This window comes from Gadus chalcogrammus, chromosome 9, assembly GCF_026213295.1.
Source record: "Gadus chalcogrammus isolate NIFS_2021 chromosome 9, NIFS_Gcha_1.0, whole genome shotgun sequence".
Taxonomy (NCBI): Eukaryota; Metazoa; Chordata; class Actinopteri; order Gadiformes; family Gadidae; genus Gadus; species Gadus chalcogrammus.
This window is the reverse complement of record NC_079420.1, coordinates 3,250,191-3,267,690: the sequence shown is the minus strand read 5'-3', so window position 1 is coordinate 3,267,690 and position 17,500 is coordinate 3,250,191. Positions and strand designations below refer to the sequence as shown.

At 52.7% G+C, this 17,500-nt stretch overlaps 1 protein-coding gene across 1 annotated transcript in view; it reads left to right on the top strand.

Moving 5' to 3' along the window:
• The window catches only part of LOC130389057 (filamin-C-like), a 27,368-nt gene that overhangs the window by 3,327 nt on the left and 6,541 nt on the right, over positions 1 to 17,500 (top strand). The window contains exons 2-25 of the mRNA XM_056598722.1: positions 1,758 to 2,006; positions 3,799 to 3,896; positions 5,146 to 5,296; positions 5,481 to 5,599; positions 5,750 to 5,827; positions 5,922 to 6,084; positions 6,650 to 6,850; positions 7,054 to 7,173; positions 7,986 to 8,123; positions 8,755 to 8,881; positions 9,024 to 9,160; positions 9,264 to 9,457; positions 9,578 to 9,691; positions 10,435 to 10,578; positions 11,234 to 11,357; positions 11,604 to 11,764; positions 11,914 to 12,004; positions 12,161 to 12,330; positions 12,431 to 12,548; positions 12,857 to 13,119; positions 13,670 to 14,267; positions 14,651 to 14,824; positions 15,870 to 16,032; positions 16,478 to 16,806. Coding sequence (XP_056454697.1) covers positions 1,758 to 2,006; positions 3,799 to 3,896; positions 5,146 to 5,296; positions 5,481 to 5,599; positions 5,750 to 5,827; positions 5,922 to 6,084; positions 6,650 to 6,850; positions 7,054 to 7,173; positions 7,986 to 8,123; positions 8,755 to 8,881; positions 9,024 to 9,160; positions 9,264 to 9,457; positions 9,578 to 9,691; positions 10,435 to 10,578; positions 11,234 to 11,357; positions 11,604 to 11,764; positions 11,914 to 12,004; positions 12,161 to 12,330; positions 12,431 to 12,548; positions 12,857 to 13,119; positions 13,670 to 14,267; positions 14,651 to 14,824; positions 15,870 to 16,032; positions 16,478 to 16,806 — 4,224 coding nt within the window. The remainder of the gene's footprint in view (positions 1 to 1,757; positions 2,007 to 3,798; positions 3,897 to 5,145; positions 5,297 to 5,480; positions 5,600 to 5,749; positions 5,828 to 5,921; positions 6,085 to 6,649; positions 6,851 to 7,053; positions 7,174 to 7,985; positions 8,124 to 8,754; positions 8,882 to 9,023; positions 9,161 to 9,263; positions 9,458 to 9,577; positions 9,692 to 10,434; positions 10,579 to 11,233; positions 11,358 to 11,603; positions 11,765 to 11,913; positions 12,005 to 12,160; positions 12,331 to 12,430; positions 12,549 to 12,856; positions 13,120 to 13,669; positions 14,268 to 14,650; positions 14,825 to 15,869; positions 16,033 to 16,477; positions 16,807 to 17,500) is intronic.

Sequence of the window (17,500 nt, the reverse complement as noted above, 5' to 3'; positions counted from 1 at the left end):
TTCATAGAGATAGTCTATATTAGAAATGGGGCGATATCCAATACCAGTACATTGAGTCCTTCCTTTCGTCACAACCAGTCAACCAAACTAAAATTAGCCGCACAACCATCTTTTTGGTGACCAGGGATTATTTATGAGAGATTTGCTTGACCCGACAGCTGCCCTCTGAGAGGCAGACTGGTGAACCCACACCACTGTCAGACCAGGGACACCTGCCAGGCCCTGTCTCACACTCACACACACAGCGTACTGGACCAGCCCTCTGCTGACACAGAGAAACACAGCCTCGGTCAAACATCTCTCTCTCTCTCTCTCTCTCTCTCTCTCTCTCTCTCTCTCTCTCTCTCTCTCTCTCCCTCTCCCTCTCCCTCTCCCTCTCCCTCTCTCTCTTTCTCTCTCTCCCTCTCTCTATCTCTCGCTCTCTCCCTCTCTCTCTCCCTCTCTCTCTATCTCTCTCACTCGCTCTCTTTCTCTTTCTCTCTCTCTCATTCTGTCTCTCTCCCTCTCAATTTGTCTCTACCTCTCTCTCTCTCTCTCTCTCTCTCTCTCTCTCTCTGTCTCTCTCTGTCTCTCTATCTCTCTCTCTGTCTCTCTCTCTCTCTCTGTCTATCTCTCTCTGTCTATCTCTGTTTCTATCTCTCTGTGTGTCTCTCTGTCTCTCTCTCACTCTTTGTGTGTCTCTGTGTCTCTCCCTCTCTTTCACTCTCTCTGTCTCTCTGTCTCTCTCTCTCTCTCTCTCTCTCTGTCTATCTCTCTCTGTCTATCTCTGTTTCTATCTCTCTGTGTCAATCTCTTTCTCAATCTGTCTCTCTCTCTCTCTCCATCACTCTTTAACACAATCTCTCTTTCGTTCTCTCTGTGCTGCACACAGGCTCACCCGTGGATCACACACTCGTAAGATGATATGAAGTGTTTTAATCACAGTGAATTAATCATAGGCTGGGTGCATACATCATGCAAAGCTACAGCTCTCCACGCAGCCATCTGAGAACACGCAGTGTCCAAAAAAAACACAAATCAATGTCGGCTTGGTGGCCCCCCGCCTGTCGTCGGACGGGCGGCAGGTAATTGTAATTCAAGTGTTGTTTTATGGCGAGATGTGCTCCATTTCCACACATCTCCAGCTGTCACCCCCTCCTCGGCTATCCACTGTGCCTGGATGACAGGGTGTCATGGCCGCCCAGCCAGGGGCCTGTCTCAGGGAGGGAGAGAGAGAGAGGGACAGAGAGAGAGAGAGAGGGACAGAGAGGGACAGAGAGAGAGAGAGAGAGAGAGAGAGAGAGAGAGAGAGAGAGAGAGAGAGAGAGAGAGAGAGAGAGAGAGGGACAGAGAGAGAGAGAGAGAGAGAGGGAGAGAGAGAGAGAGAGAGAGAGAGAGTCAGGTGAAGAGGAGGGATGGTGGTGTGCTTGTCATCTCAGCAGTCAATCAGTCACGATTGCTTTATTTACTTTAACGCAGTAGTTTGCCTGAGTTTGAGCGATGCAGAAACAAATCAGATAAGGCTCGATAGAGAGAGAGAGAGAGAGAGGACAAAATAATTGAACGCTCTGCGCTGTAATCGCACCCGTACTCCATATCGGCATATTTGGGTTTATTCCACGTTTTCTGACTCCAATTAGTGTAAAGTAGACATAGATCCTGAGAACTCTACTGTAAGGGCGTATCGACCAACACATCAATCAATGTCTGGCCCGAGGCGGCGGCTCCTCTCGGCTTCGACTGACTCCTCTCCTCCTCGCTCCCTGCACCGCTTGTAGACAGCAAGGCCATCGTGGACGGGAACCTGAAGCTGATCCTCGGCATGATCTGGACGCTCATCCTCCACTACTCCATCTCCATGCCCATGTGGGAGGACGAGGAGGACGAGGACGCCAAGAAGCTGACCCCCAAGCAGCGTCTGCTGGGCTGGATCCAGAACAAGGTGCCCCAGATGCCCATCAAAAACTTCCACCGCGACTGGAACGACGGCAAGGCCCTGGGCGCCCTGGTGGACAACTGCGCTCCCGGTAAGGACACCTGGTGAACTTAGCATTAGCGTCAGCATTAGCGCTAGCATTAGCGTTAGCATTAGCGTTAGCATTAACTTTAGCCAGTGAGTGAGTGAGTTACTCACCACAAATGCTGACTTGTGGAATTTGCGCTCGTCAGACGACAATTGCCTTGGTTGCTATGGTAGCCTGTTATCACAACATGGGGGGGGGGGGGTCTTCTCCCCCTCTCATAACTTTAATGACTGATGTATGTCTTTTGGCCGGCACGTACACACATACACACAGGAACGCACACAAACACACACACACACACACACACACGCACAGTCACACATATCCAGCTTCGGGTTTCAGCCAGAGTAATCCCTCACCCAACACCCCCCCCAAACCCCCTCGACCCCCCCAACCCCCTGAGACCCCAGACAGCAGCAGGTAGTATCAGGCGGCATCTGCTGACATAAGCCCCGGGACATCCCACAATGTCAGCTGTTGCACAATGACTGATGCTCTCGCTGGCCTCTGTCTCCGGGCACAGGGGCCCCCGGGGTCCGCCTTTAATGTTTACAGTCTCGCCACGCCGCAACACCCCCAAATTTGGACACCATTCCTTCCCTTCTGCTGTATCGGTGGTGGTGGTGACGGAGGGGAGGGGTGCTGGGGGAGGGGAAGGGGGGTGTGGGGGAGGGAGGGGGGGGGGGTGCTGGGCTCCGCCTCTGAAAAATATATCGCCCCTTCGGATAGACGAAGGCGTCAAGTTTTGACATCTGCGTCTTAAGAGGATGCCAGTTGTGAGCGGCGTTCCTCTCTCATCCCAAAGTACGGAGAAGCCTCTGCTAGCGCTTAGCTGCTCCGCGGGGAGATGAAGGCAGAGGAGCCGGGAGACGGCAGTTAAGGACAGGGCTGTGTGAAACGTAAACTATTTGTTTTCAGGAGCCAACAGTGCGCTCAACAGGAGCCAGGCTCAGCTACACTCGCCATAAAAGGCCATGTTTAGTCTTAAGGTCACCCCCTCAGCTGCTGCAGGACTATAGGAACAACGACAGAAAGCCTGTGTCCCCTTTGTTGTCGGGATACCAGAATCGTTCAGACATTAACTCGGGACATCCGAATCAGGGAGGACCTGATAATAAACATAACATTAAATGCCTAGAGTACATGCTGTTTGCAGTGTAAGTGAGGCACAGAGACCAGAGCCTTCCCAGCAAACAGCCAATACCATTGATTTGGTCGGTGATTGATCGCATGGCCGGGCCAGACCTACCCTGTGACGACTGCTTCTGGCATATTTACCAAGATAAATGTGGTGCAGTCCGCACCGTTTATAAAATCCCAGACAGCTCTTTCTTCTCTTTAACAATACTATCCATCACGCATTAATCACACAACAGTGTCCTATCATGTTCCTGGCTCTCTCGTGTAAACAACTCAGCCCGAATCACTAATGCTAATCCAATTTAGGCATTATCCCCAGAGCGTTCTAGCTAACACTTTAGCCGCGGTGGGTGTTGTTGTCTCCGGGTCCGTGCACTGTTATTCATTTCAAACGAACAAACAAACAGAACGGAGAGAGATATAACGTGGTGCGAATCCACCGGGTGGGAACGGGGGGGGATACAGGTAATGAAATGTGTGGCTGTCGAGGCGTTGCTGGCAGCAGTGAGTGACCGTATTGGCCCGATAGCAGATAATGCTCTTCCGCGGCGGCTTTCATTAGGGTGTGTTCAATTGCTTCCTATAGCTTCCTGGCAGCATTTTGTATCGGATGTGTGCATTGAACGAGAGTCGTGTTCCTCCTTGTTCGCGGCAGGTCTGTGTCCTGGCTGGGCTGACTGGGACCCTAACCAGCCCGTGGAGAACGCCCGAGAGGCCATGCAGCAGGCTGATGACTGGCTCGGTGTGCCGCAGGTAGGACACACCGTCATGGGACCGACGCAACCTCCTTTGACCGAAGACCTCGTCTGTTGTTGACCTTTGAATGAGCGCCGGGGGCTCATGGACCCCTGAAATAATTATGTTCAAGTATGATCCGACAAGTCCAAACCGTCCAAAGGTGTAACCATGATTGAAGTACAAGAGAAACAAGGCATGCATTAACATATTCAGGATTGGTAAGCATCCAATGCTTTCCTAAGAAAAAAATCCAACCTCAGAATCACAAAAATATTCATCATCTGTCTCATAAATATTTCAATGCGTGCTTCACGCTTAAGGTTATCAAACGGAGTGAGCTGCAGTGCCGCGGTATCTAATTTATCTTTCTTGGTCCAAGACAACGAGGGGCAGCATAGCTATCCTTTGTGAGGTATGACATTGGTGGGATTAGTCTGGAACATATTTTTATGGCTCAGCGGACCAGCGGGGCCCTGGATTGTTGCCGGAGGGCTGTAAAGGAGCCGTGAGGGTGAGGGGTTCGGCTGGGGCTAAATCCCCTTGGCAGGCTTATTGAGGGCACCCGCGCTCCACCCTGCTGTCCTGGTGATAAATATAACCAGGAGAGAGGAGGCTTTACACCACTGTGTGACAGACAGGAGGAGGAGGGAGAAAACAGGAGCAAGGGGGAAAGATAGAAAGGAGTCAGGCATGGAGGAATCAAATGAATGGCGTCCTCCGTCTCCATCTAATCCCATTGCTCTGGGTTCGGGGCGTGAAGGGAAAGCGAAAAAAGTAAAAAGTGAAACTTCATTCTGCGTGTTACCGAATATATGCTCGGTGTCTGGGTGTTGCAGTTCATGTGGTATTGGTTCATCTTGAGGGCAGCCCTACAACCTTCTTTAAAAAAGGCTTCTTTCCCTTTCACCAGTGGAGATCTTCAGTATTGTTTATCTGAATGTAGGAATATTTTAATATCGAAATTCATATTCCTGTCTATTGTTTTTAACTGAGAAGCTCGCTTCCCTTAAGCATTTTAAATTTATATTGTTTGTGCATTATATTTACCGAGAATTTACAGAATATTTATTTGAAATGTTACACCCGGCCAATGCAAACTAGTTTATTAAAGACGGTTTGGATAAAGGCCCCGCAAGAAGTTTAAATATATATGTACCCCACAGTAAACGAAAGCACTAACTTTGCCACAGCCTGAGCATACAGAGTATACAGAGTATACAGAGTATACAGGATAACAACCCATTCCTTGTCTCTCCGTGTGAAGGTGATCGCTCCCGAGGAGATCGTGGACCCGAATGTGGATGAGCTCTCAGTCATGACCTACCTCTCCCAGTTCCCCAAGGCTAAGCTGAAGCCTGGAGCTCCCCTGAAGAACAAGCAACTGTTCCCAGACAAGGCCAAGGCTTTCGGACCCGGTGGGTGTCTGGGTGCTCACTAGTCATGCTGGAACAGTGGAGGAACCTTGCTTAAGTGCCAAGCACATTATTTCTCAATATCCTGCACAATTGCACATAAGCCAGCCAAGGTTTGTTTTTCTCAAACCAGACGGTCTGCCTGCCCGTCTCCTTAACGTAGTTCTGCTGCTGCTTCATATTCCAGGTATTGAGCCCCATGGCAACACGGTGCTGCAGCCAGCTGTGTTCACCGTGGACACACAGGAAGCAGGAAGTGGGGAGGTCCTGGTGTACGTTGAGGATCCCGAGGGCTACAAGGAAGAGGTGATTACGTGGCACAGATTCAGACATCATGGCCACTAAAAGCAGCTGCTGCCCTAAATCACACAGAGCCCCAAATAAATAAACATGCAGGCTATATATAGGGGGCTTGTGGATGTTTTGAATGTTGGAATGTCACCCCTCGTTATCTAGGCGAAGGTGAAGCCCGTCAAGAACAAGAGCGGAACCTACACCGTCACCTACACACCCAAGGTGGAGGGGGTCCACAGGGTATGTAGCGAGCCCTCCATGGAGGTCATATTCCAATCGACTCCAGTTAATGGCAAATATTAAGTCCCTTTTGCGCGACCTCCTCCCCCTACAGGTGAAAGTTTTGTTTGCGGGGCAGGACATTGACAAGAGCCCGTACACAGTGAACGTGACGAAGACCATGGGCGACGCCAGCAAGGTCCACGCAAGAGGGCCCGGCCTGGACGCCACGGGCAACGTGGCCAACAAACCGACCTACTTTGACATCTACACAGCTGGTGAGGTTCTCTAGAGAAACAACCTCCAACACACAGAGGGAACTGCGACCAGTGCAAGTTGCACTACATGGCAAAGCCTCTCTTGTAAAATATACATTAGTATATAATATAATAAGAATATAATTATTATAATTGTTATTATAAATTAAAACATATACACACCTGTTTAAAGAAAGGGTTAGTACATACTAAACTTTCGCTGTTTTGTTTGTTTTGTTTTGTCTTGTTTTTGTTTTATTTATTTATTTATTTATTATGTTTATTTTTTATTTTTTTTTATTTTTTTTCCACAATGTCTTGTTTTTTTAAACGATTTATGATGACTATATGCTCTGTAAGGTGACCTTGGGTGTCTTGAAAGGCGCCTCTAAATTAAATGTATTATTATTATTATTATTATTATTATTATACAATCCATATAAAAACCAGACCAAACAGAAAGGCGATCTGGTCCTTCCACGGTTGAGTGGGTCTAGAGCCGCTGTTGTCCTCGTCCATTGTTGACGTCCGTCCCTGTTCCTACCTCCTACCTCCTACCTCCTACCTCCAACCTCCTACCTCCCAGGCGCCGGCAACGGGGACGTGAGCGTGGTCGTCATCGACCCCCAGGGCAAGAAAGACACGGTGGAGCTCGTCCTGGAGAACAAGGGCGACAGCGTCTTCCGTTGCACCTACCGGCCCGTGCTGCAGGGCCCGCACGTCATCCACGTGCTCTTCGCCGGCCAGGAGATCCCCAAGAGCCCGTTCACCGTGAACATCGCAGAAGGTGAGCCGCCCGTCGCTGCTGGCGCTGACAGACGGCGTCACCCGCCGTCACCCCCCAGAACCGAGCACCGCAGTCAGCAGGTTGTGGTGGTGGGGTCGGTCGATCTGCCCCCCCCGTCACCCCCTCGTCACCCCCCCTCTGGGGCGGCCACTGCTGGTCCATAACCCTCTCTCTCCTATGTTGTTGTTTTGTGGTTTTTCTAGCTCCGCCCGTGGCTCCTCCCACCGGAGTGCCCGTGAAAATAATCCCTCAGTCAGTGTGCGCCCCTCCTCCGGGCGCAAAGAGCGGCAAGGGGCCAGTCGCGCCCAAGGCGGGTCGACCAAGTTAGTATGGTCAGCTGCGGCGGGGCTTAGACCAGCCCCCCTCCCCCCCTAGCTCCTACGCTAGCTCCTACGCTAGCGCCGTGCTGCTAGCGCCGTGTCTTATGAGTCACCTGACCCTGATTCTCTGCTTCCTTGGCCTGCTCTGTTGCGTTGCCTAGGCTACAGCATCCCCACGGTTTGAGTGGTCCTCGGTCGGGCCGTGCTTAAGTGATGGGTTATTTTGTGCAATATTTTTGTTCATGTTGTTGTCAGTTCTGCGAGAAATGCCGCGGATGTTGTGTATTTATGTGACATCTCCCAACGCCTGCCGTCCTCCAAAATGCGCTGTTGTTGTTCTTTGCGGCAAGTCGGTTTTCGCATCCAACTCTGCATTATTCAGTGTATGCAGTAAACATATCCTTGAGTGCCGGCATACACTATGCACAGCCTTGAACTGAACTGCTGGCTTAATATCTGTCTGCCTCAAGTGGTTACATCTTCCAACCATTGAAGGGCTTGAGGTACGCTTACATAAAATGAAAAAAAAAAACTTTCATTTATTTGTACTGTGTCGACCTTTTCCCTCAAGCATCTTGCAAAACAGTTTATCTGCTGCATAAAGTTCTGTGTTTGCTATCGCTATTATATCTTTAGTCTATCCTGCCACTCAATGACTAGTCAACCTCCCTTGGCTAGGTGGCTACCCTTAAACCCTATATAAACAAGACAAACTCTGTGCAACTAACCACCACCGCTGGGTCTAGTGGCCTGCCATTAGTTAGTGTTTCTCGGGGTCACTGATGTCGTTCCACTGTTCCTCCATCCTCCTGCAGCGATGAACCCCAGCATCTGCAGAGCCACAGGCCGGGGCCTTCAGCCTAAAGGGGTCCGGATGAAGGAGGTGGCGGACTTCCGTGTGTTCACCAAGGGAGCAGGCCCTGGGGAGCTGCAGGTCTCAGTCAAAGGACCGGGTGAGGGATGCAGTCGCACGCTCCTCATGTCTGTTCTCTCTCTCTCTCTCTCTGGCTCTCTCTCTGGCTCTCTCTGGCTCTCTCTCTCTCTCTCTCTCTCTCTCTCTCTCTCTCTCTCTCTCTCTCTCTCTCTCTCTCTCTCTCTCTCTCTCTCTCTCTCTCTCTCCCTCTCTCTCTCTCATTCTCTCTCCCTCTATCCCTGCCTCTCGCTCGCTTGCTCTCTCTCTTTCTCTCTCTATCGCTATCCACACTCTCTCTTTCTTTCTCTCTTGCTATACACTCTCTCTCTATATCTCTCTCTCTTTTTTCTCCATTCCACTACCCACTCTCTCTCTCTCTCTCTCTCTTTCTCTCTCTCCTTCTCCCTCAACTCACCGTCTTTTCTGCCGGAATCCAGATGTCTCCAGGCTTGCACACAGGCGTCCTTGTGATAAAACAGAATACAGACACACACACACACACACACACACACACACACACACACACACACACACACACACACACACACACACACACACACACACACACACACACACAGACACACACGCACACACACAACCCCCAGCACGGCTAGATACTTGAGCATTCTGCAGGCATCTATTTGATGCTGGAATTTTCTCCGTGTCTATAGGAGACACCGAGGAGAAAGTGAACGTGCGGGAAGTGGGAGACGGAGTGTATGAATGCGATTATGTCCCCCTGAAGCCGGGTAAATACACCGTCACCATCACCTGGGGGGGGCAGCCCATCCCACGCAGGTAAGACTGCCGCATACCAGCACCCACTTCACCATAGCAACCGGCCTTTCGTCAGCAAGGCCTAGCATCACTCTCCATACTTGCCATTGAAGAGTTCAGAGAAACCAACCCGAGTGGCGTTTGTTTACCTTCTCCGCCGCAGTCCGTTCGTGGTGGAGGTGGGCTTGGAGGCCGGCTTCCAGAAGGTCCGGGCTTGGGGGCCGGGCCTGAAGACCGGCATGGTCGGCAAATCGGCCGACTTTGTGGTCGAGGCCATCGGCACGGAGGTGGGAACTCTCGGTGAGTCTCCGCGTCCTCCTCCTACGGCGGCACATCAAAACACGATGAAGGTCGAGAGGGAGTTCGGAGAAGCCTGAACGTTTTTCTCGTTTTTTTCATTCAGGTTTCTCCATCGAGGGGCCGTCCCAGGCCAAGATCGAGTGCGACGACCGCGGCGACGGCTCCTGCGACGTGCGCTACTGGCCCACGGAGGCCGGCGACTACGCCGTGCACGTCATCTGCGACGACGAGGACATCAAGGACAGCCCCTTCATGGCCCACATCCTCCCCGCCGCCAACGACGTCTTCCCTGAGAAAGTAAGCCCCGCCCCTCCTCGCCTTGTGACACTGATCACACGCGCAACACAGACCTCCGACCAGCCACGCAGAACAAACACACCCAGAACCTGACATGTTGTTGTTGTTTTGTTCCTGCAGGTGAAGGCCTTCGGACCTGGTCTTCGGCCGACCGGCGTTGTCGTGAATAAACCGACCGAGTTCACCATCGATGCGCGCATGGCAGGGAAGGGCCACCTCAAAATCTACGCACAGGTAGCGATACGCACCGAACGCTTTGATCAGTTCAATTATATTACATTTATTTGTCTAGCCCTTAATCACCATTACAGTCTCAAAGGGCCTAACCCGCCAAATATTTATGACACCCCCCCCCTGACCAAAGCTAGTCTGGCTCCACCCGCCTTTCTGCTTCCGCTCAGTTTTCATTTCACTTCAGTACTAAATCTGGGTTTGCTGTATATTCGCGGGTTTTCTCTGGACAAATCTTGCCGGTTCAATCAGCGAACAGAGGGAGTGGCTGAGAACAATGACGTTGAGGTCGTGCTAGGTTGAGTTGTGCTCAAACGTTAGCGATTGTTGGTTATGGCAGATCCAGAGTGGCACTGGGCAGATCCAATAGTGTTAAACTTCAACAGACACCCGCCTTCAAGTGAGTTAACGTTTGTCAATAGAGAGGCCAGACTCTCTGTGCAAATGAAATTAAGTACAAGAGTCTGGTAGGACCAGGCTAGAGCAAAGCCCCCAAAGGGTCAAGAAAAACCTCCCCTAATCAGCAAGGAAGGAATCTCGAGGAGGAATGCAGATAATATAATCTACTGAATACATGACATTTAGGAGCATGTAGAAGCTAGGCATCTCGTTAGGGTTCTGTCAAGGGGGGGGGGGGGGGGGGGGGGGGGGGGGGGGGGGAGGCAGGGGTGCCAGACAGCCCTTTCTAATTAAAAACATAGGGCTGATGACACGTGTAATGGTGACATGTGCTCTATCGACGGTAGGATGCGCAGGGCTGCACTATCGACATCCAGATCAATGAGAAGGGCGATGGGACCTTCCTCTGCGTGTACACGCCGAGCAAGCCCATCAAACACACCATCATCGTCAGCTGGAGCGATGTCAACGTGCCCAACAGCCCCTTCAGGGTAGGTGGACGTTTACAAATGGTCCCCCAAACACACACACACACACACACACACACACACACACACACACACACACACACACACACACACACACACACACACACACACACACACACACACACACACACACACACACACAAACACACACACACACACACACACACACACACACACACACACACACAGACACACATACACACACACAAATGGGGATGCGCATTCCATGCAAAAACATGCACACAACCACCCAAGCATAGGCAGACACACACACCCACACACTCATTCACATCTATGTACACACATATACGCACAAAAACACACACACACACACACACAGACTCTGTGATGAAAGACATGGATGCAATCAAACACATTCAATTGCAACATAGATTTAATTTACATAAACAGACACAAACATTCGCGCACACACACACACACACACAATCACACAACCACTCAGACTTTAATATCTCACACTCACACATCCCCCACGAATACCTTAATGTCTGACTCAAAATTAAAACTACTTTCCCACATAATTAATTATAATAATGCATAAAATATGATAATGCACGGCGCTCTCCACCTGATGAAGGAGCGCGTTCTGCTCCGGCGGGATTGCTTGTTGTTCTGACTCCCGGTGTGCACCCATCAGGTTCTAGTGGGGGAGGGCTGTCACCCAGACAAGGTCAAGGTGTACGGGCCGGGCGTGGAGAAGAGCGGCCTGAAGGCCAACGAGCCGACCTACTTCACCGTCGACTGCGGCGACGCCGGCCAAGGTACGCCCCCCCCCCGGGACGGCCACGCGCAACATCAACCGCGCTTTCTCTCTCCCTGCAGCTTATTAATATATTTATGAATGAACGTTTGCTAGGATGCGCCGCGCCCATGCAGAGAGGCTCGGGGATTCATGCGCTGAATCATGATTTGCAGTTCGAATCGGGGGAAAGCTCCTCTTTGCATTCTGGCCGTTAAGGTGGATCCCGTGTTAGTAACGGCTCTCTTTGTGACCTGTTTGATGCTAGGGGATATCAGCATTGGGATCAAGTGCGCCCCGGGAGTGGTCGGTCCTGCCGAGGCGGACATCGACTTTGACATAATCAAGAACGACAATGACACCTTCACTGTCAAGTACACTCCGCCCGGGGCCGGCCGCTACACCATAATGGTGCTGTTTGCTGACCAGGTAATAAAAGAAAAAAACACTCCTCCCGTCAAACATACACGACCGGGGCGATTGTGCTGAGGGAGCCTTTCACTTCGCAATTCTTTTGTCATGTTCTTAACCCCCCCCCCCCACCCCCCCCACGCTTCTGTGGATTTTCTCCACTTCAGGAAATCCCTGTGAGTCCGTTCAAAGTCAAGGTCGATCCTTCCCATGACGCGGGCAAGGTGCGGGCGGAAGGACCCGGCCTTAACAAGACAGGTGAGGCGCGCTTCTTTCCTTCTTTCATACCCCCCCCCCCCCCCCTGAAATATCATGACGCATACCAGGTGGAAGTGTGCCGGAGAAAGCACTCACATTCAACATTTAACGGTGACCTTTAGCGAGGCTGACAATGTGATTGTGCACGGCGGGCAGGAGTGGAGGTGGGCGCGCCGACACACTTCACCATCTACACCAAGGGAGCGGGAAAGGCCAGGCCAGAGGTGCACTTTGCTGTCTCTGGCGCCGGAGAGGCCGTGCGGGACTTTGAGATCATCGACAACCACGACTACTCCTACACGGTCAAGTACACCGCTCTGCAGCAGGTGGGCGCCTCTCTGGACGGGAGGGCTTTACGGCGTGAGGCCGATGATGATGCCGGTGCTCAACTCTTCTTCTTTCTCTTGTGTGTGTGTGCGTTTCCAGGGCAACATGGCGATTTCTGTGACCCACGGAGGGGACCCTATCCCCAAGGGCCCCTTCCACATCTCTGTGGCCCCCGCCCTGGACCTCAGCAAGATCAAAGTTGAAGGACTTGATACGAGTGAGTTATTCGTTTTTTTCTTTAATTGAGGTGCAAAACAAAACTTAGAACAAAGTCATCGTTGCAGAATTTAAACACACAAGCAAAGGGAGATCGTGTGGGCTTGTACCTGGCAGGACGCGTTGCGTAATCCAAACACTGTGTGTTCTACGGACTTCCTGTGCTCGATGCGAAGTCCACATCGAGTCGTCGTCTATTTTTAAAGCACTCCATCACAACTACAGTCTCTAAAGGGGCTCTCCAAAAACCCTGCGCTGAAGAGGAGGGTTTTCAATGGCTGAACTGAACTGTTTGTTTGGCCCCCGTAGAAGTGGAGGTCGGGAAGGACCAGGAGTTCACCGTCAACTCCCAGGGGGCCGGCGGCCAGGGGAACGTGGGCGTGAAGATGACCTCGCCCTCGGGCCGACCCATCCCATGCAAGACGGAGTCGGACAAGGCCGGCGGCACGCACGGCGTCAAGTACATCCCCCCCGAGGAGGGCCAGTACAAGGTGGAGGTCAGCTACGACGGACACCCGGTGGCGGGAAGCCCCTTCGGCGTGGAGGGCGTGATGCCTGGGGACCCTTCCAAGGTAGGTGGAGTAGAAACCCAAGAACACGGCCCGTCAAACCATGGCAAGTCTTAAGGCTTTGTTATGGTTCCACGTCGACGCGACCCAATGACCACGCACGCGCTTTCGACGCACATTAGCGGACCAATCACAGCCCTTGCTGCTGCGCCTCGACACAAGGTTAACATTTTTGGGAGGCGCACGTCAGGCCCTTGCGTTGGACGCAAGGACGTTATGGGGCCGTAAACCCCCTTGCGTCAATGTTGAATCATAACCAAGTCTTACTGTCCCCACCGAGCGTGCTATACTCCTCATGATCGCGCTGCTTTCTCCTGCAACACCGTCGAAACCGATCCCATCTAGCCTACAAGGTTCAAGGAGTTGTCATTGTATCACACAATGAAATACAGTTTGGCACTCTCTACTTGCATTTAGTGTTTAAATGTCTAAATTACACAAAACACAAAAAGACCCAATAAGAAAATGACACAAAGGCAGAGACCAAATGAAAGAAATGGTTAAAAAAAACACAAAGAAACCCAATAGATATGTATTCATCTTTTCATCGCAGGTACGCGCCTACGGCCCGGGTCTGAAGGGCGGCATTGTGGGTAAACCGGCCTTCTTCACCATCGACACCCTGGGGGCCGGCGCCGGGGGCCTGGGCCTGGCCGTCGAGGGGCCCTGCGAGGCCAAGCTCGAGTGCCGTGACAACGGGGACGGCACGTGCTCCGTGACCTACCTGCCCCCCGTGGTGGGCGAGTACGACATCAACATCCTGTTCGCCGAGCAGCACGTCCCCGGCTCCCCCTTCAAGGCGGCGGTGCGGCCCGCCTTCGACCCCGCCAAGGTGACGGCCTACGGGCCCGGCCTGGAGCGGGCGCGGGCCGGGGAGCAGGCCTCCTTCACCGTGGACTGCTCCCGCGCCGGGGAGGCGGAGCTCACCATCGAGATCGTGTCGGAGAGCGGCGCCAAGGCGGAGGTCCGCGTCCAGAAGACGGCGGAGGGCACGTTCTCCGTCAGCTACACGCCGCCCTTCCACGGCGCCCACACCATCACCGTCAAGTACGGCGGCGGCGTCATCCCCCAGTGCCCCAAGGTGATCCAGGTGGAGCCCGCCGTGGACACCAGCGGGGTGAAGGTGTACGGCCCAGGGGTGGAGCCCAGAGGTAAGGCTGAGACCCGCGGGCCTCAACCACTGACCTGCTCAGCTGCTAGCTGTAGGGGCTAACTGGCTGGAGAGCTAGCCGTGCATGCAATGGGCTCTGGTCCCTACTCGGGGAATAACCACGGTAACGATAACACAGACGGTTATGTCAATAACCACCTTCATAATTAATAACCACGGTAACGTCAAGAACCGCGGTTACGCAAACGACCACTTTCATGTTAGCAACCATGTTAACGTTAATAACCATGGTTACGAAAACAAACACCTTCATGTTAATAACCATGGTAACGTCAATACCTGCGGTGACTGATCACCACGACGACGTATACGACCACGTTTGTTTACCTTAAACAAACCCCCCCCCCCCTTGTCGTCTTCCAGGTGTGCTGCGCGAGGTCACCACCCACTTCATCGTGGACACGCGCGCCCTCAGCAAGGCGGGCGGCGGCCGCATCAAGGTGCACGTCATCAACCCGTCCGGCGGCAGCACGGAGACCTTCGTCACCGACAAGGGGGACGGGACCTACCGCGTGGAGTACACGGCCTTCGAAGACGGTGAGGAACGAGCGACGCAGAGCGGAGCTGGGGGTAGCCTTTGGCACCGGGATGAATAAAAGGCAAACAGGGATTTATCCGTATTGAAATGGGGGAAGGGGAAGATTGAAATAGCAATTTATTCCACACCGTTTATTATGTTGTTGGGAGACGGCTTAATGACAGACACTGACAACAGGTGTTTGTCCTGGGGTGCCATTAAGGGCATGTGGCGGGCGGAGGGGTGGGGATGATGGGGGTATAAATACAGAATGATGCAGCGGAGCAATGAGGGCACAGAGAGAGAGGCACATACAGGGAGAGTGGAGATAGAGAGATAAAGAGAGACAGAGAGACAGAGAGACAGAGAGAGAGAGAGACAGAGAGAGAGAGAGAGAGAGAGAGAGAGAGAGAGTCGGGGCCCTGTTTTATAAATAGGTCCCCTTCTGGAACAGAACCTCTTAACAAGTCAGGTATGTGAGATGTGAGCGCTTGCACACACACGCACACACACACACACACACACACACACACACACACACACACACACACACACACACACACACACACACACACACACACACACACACACACACACACACACACACACACACACACACACACCAGTGTCTAGCGAAGGGCAGGAACGATAGGGCGATATTAATAGGGAGTTATAGCACAAAGCAGTGAGATCAGTGAGCACTTTTCTGCCACCACGCTCGCTCTGATATCACACCTCTGAAGCTGGCATTCTGGCACGCCAGCCTAAGGAGAGGCCTGTCAGAAGACGAGCGCCTTCGTCACAATGGCGGACGGAAAACAGATGTAATCCCTCGTACCCGCCAGCCCTTTGGCGGAGCTGAGGGCGGAATCATCGATAAACAAACAGATGTTTACTCTTCGTCTTAGCAACTTTGTCTACGCCTATGATTCAAAGCACTCGGCACACTGAAGTCAGATCCGCCGACTGAGCTGCTGACAAGCAGGAGATCAAGCTGATTTGTCTGTGTGGCTAGGGGGGGCGCGTGTCTTTGTGTGTGTGTGTGTGACGTGTCTGTTTGCGCAGGTATGCATCTGATCGAGGTGCTGTACGATGACGTGGCCGTGCCCAAGAGCCCCTTCAGGGTATCGGTGGTGGAGGGCTGCGACCCGACCCGGGTGAGGGCCTACGGGCCGGGACTGGAGGGAGGCGTCACCAACAAGGCCAACTGCTTCACAGTGGAGACCAGGTGCTGGCCCGGATCCGGTGTCGAAGCGTGGAATGAATATCCATGCATGCTAGTCTTTCATGATAGGGATTTGTGTTGTGGCGAAGCTTCGACCGATGCTGACACAGATACTTCTTTACGAATGCTTATAATTACATTCTCTGGCAGTGTCATTGACCTAGTTATAAATTGCCCATGTATGTTGTTGCATGCACTATTTAGAATGTATTTATTGTAATGATTACTTGTTCTATTTCATTTTACCAAATATTATCCTTTTCTACTTGTTGCATTTGCCTCGGACACATTTTGGAATAGACAATAGAGCTGACTTTGAACTTTGAACTTTGAAAGGTGTGGCATTGTAAAACGATGGGGCTACCCAGGTTCCGCATGAACACAGTTGTCACCGTGACGCTGATGATTTCCTTACGTTGACGTTGTGGCGGGTTGCTTTCCCTCGCAGGGGTGCCGGTACTGGCGGCCTGGGCCTCACCGTCGAGGGGGCCTCGGAGTCCAAGATGTCCTGCAAGGACAACAAGGACGGCAGCTGCAGCGTGGAGTACGTCCCCTTCACCGCGGGGGACTACGACGTCAACATCACCTACGGGGGCCACCCCATCCCCGGCAGCCCCTTCCGGGTGCCCGTGCGAGACCCCGTGGACCCCACCAAGGTCAAGTGCTCGGGCCCCGGCCTGGGCAGCGGGGTGAGGGCCCACGTCCCCCAGAGCTTCACGGTGGACTGCACCAAGGCCGGCCAGGCGCCCCTCGACGTCAAGCTCTACGGGCCGACAGGTCAGCGAGACACGTTTGCTTTGGGGGGGGGGGGGGGGGGGGGGGGGGCTACTACTACTACTACTGCTACTCCTCTTCTTCTTCCCCTATGGGACAGAAGGCTTCAGTGAGCCCTCTCCGTTGCATTTGGTCCCTGGCAGCATGTTGGGCCTCTCCCCGTGATTCTCCCGGGTTTTCTTTTGCCTGGGGGGTGCGACTTTTGTGACCCAGTCCAGGTCCAGCCTCAACACTATGTCCTAGCCATCTCAGGCGTTACCTCCTTGTTGGAGATCTTACTAGGCCAAAAGATGCATATTCTCTGAGGCTGCATATTGAGGGGTAGCGTTTGGGCTTTGGCAGGATGTGAGAGACGCGTTCTGTGGATGGGGGAGGGGGGGGGGGGGGGGCCTGGTGGGCAGAGTTAATGGGGCTGTAGCCAGGATTCGAGAGCCGGGGACCAGAGAGAGCAGAGTAGGAGCAGAAGAGATAACGATTCTGAAACTGAACAAACAAAAATTCGCCCCGCTTGCCTGTGATTGACAGGCAAGATTAGATTTCCCTGATCCAATCAGAGTAAAGCTGCCCTGAGAGCAGCCCGGCCGGGGGGGGTACAATCTCAATTGGCTCACACGGATGAGCCAAGGCCTCAGTCAACTCTAAACGGATACTCGAACAGACAATTTTACTCCGCTGACTCACGTATGGCTGTGGCCTT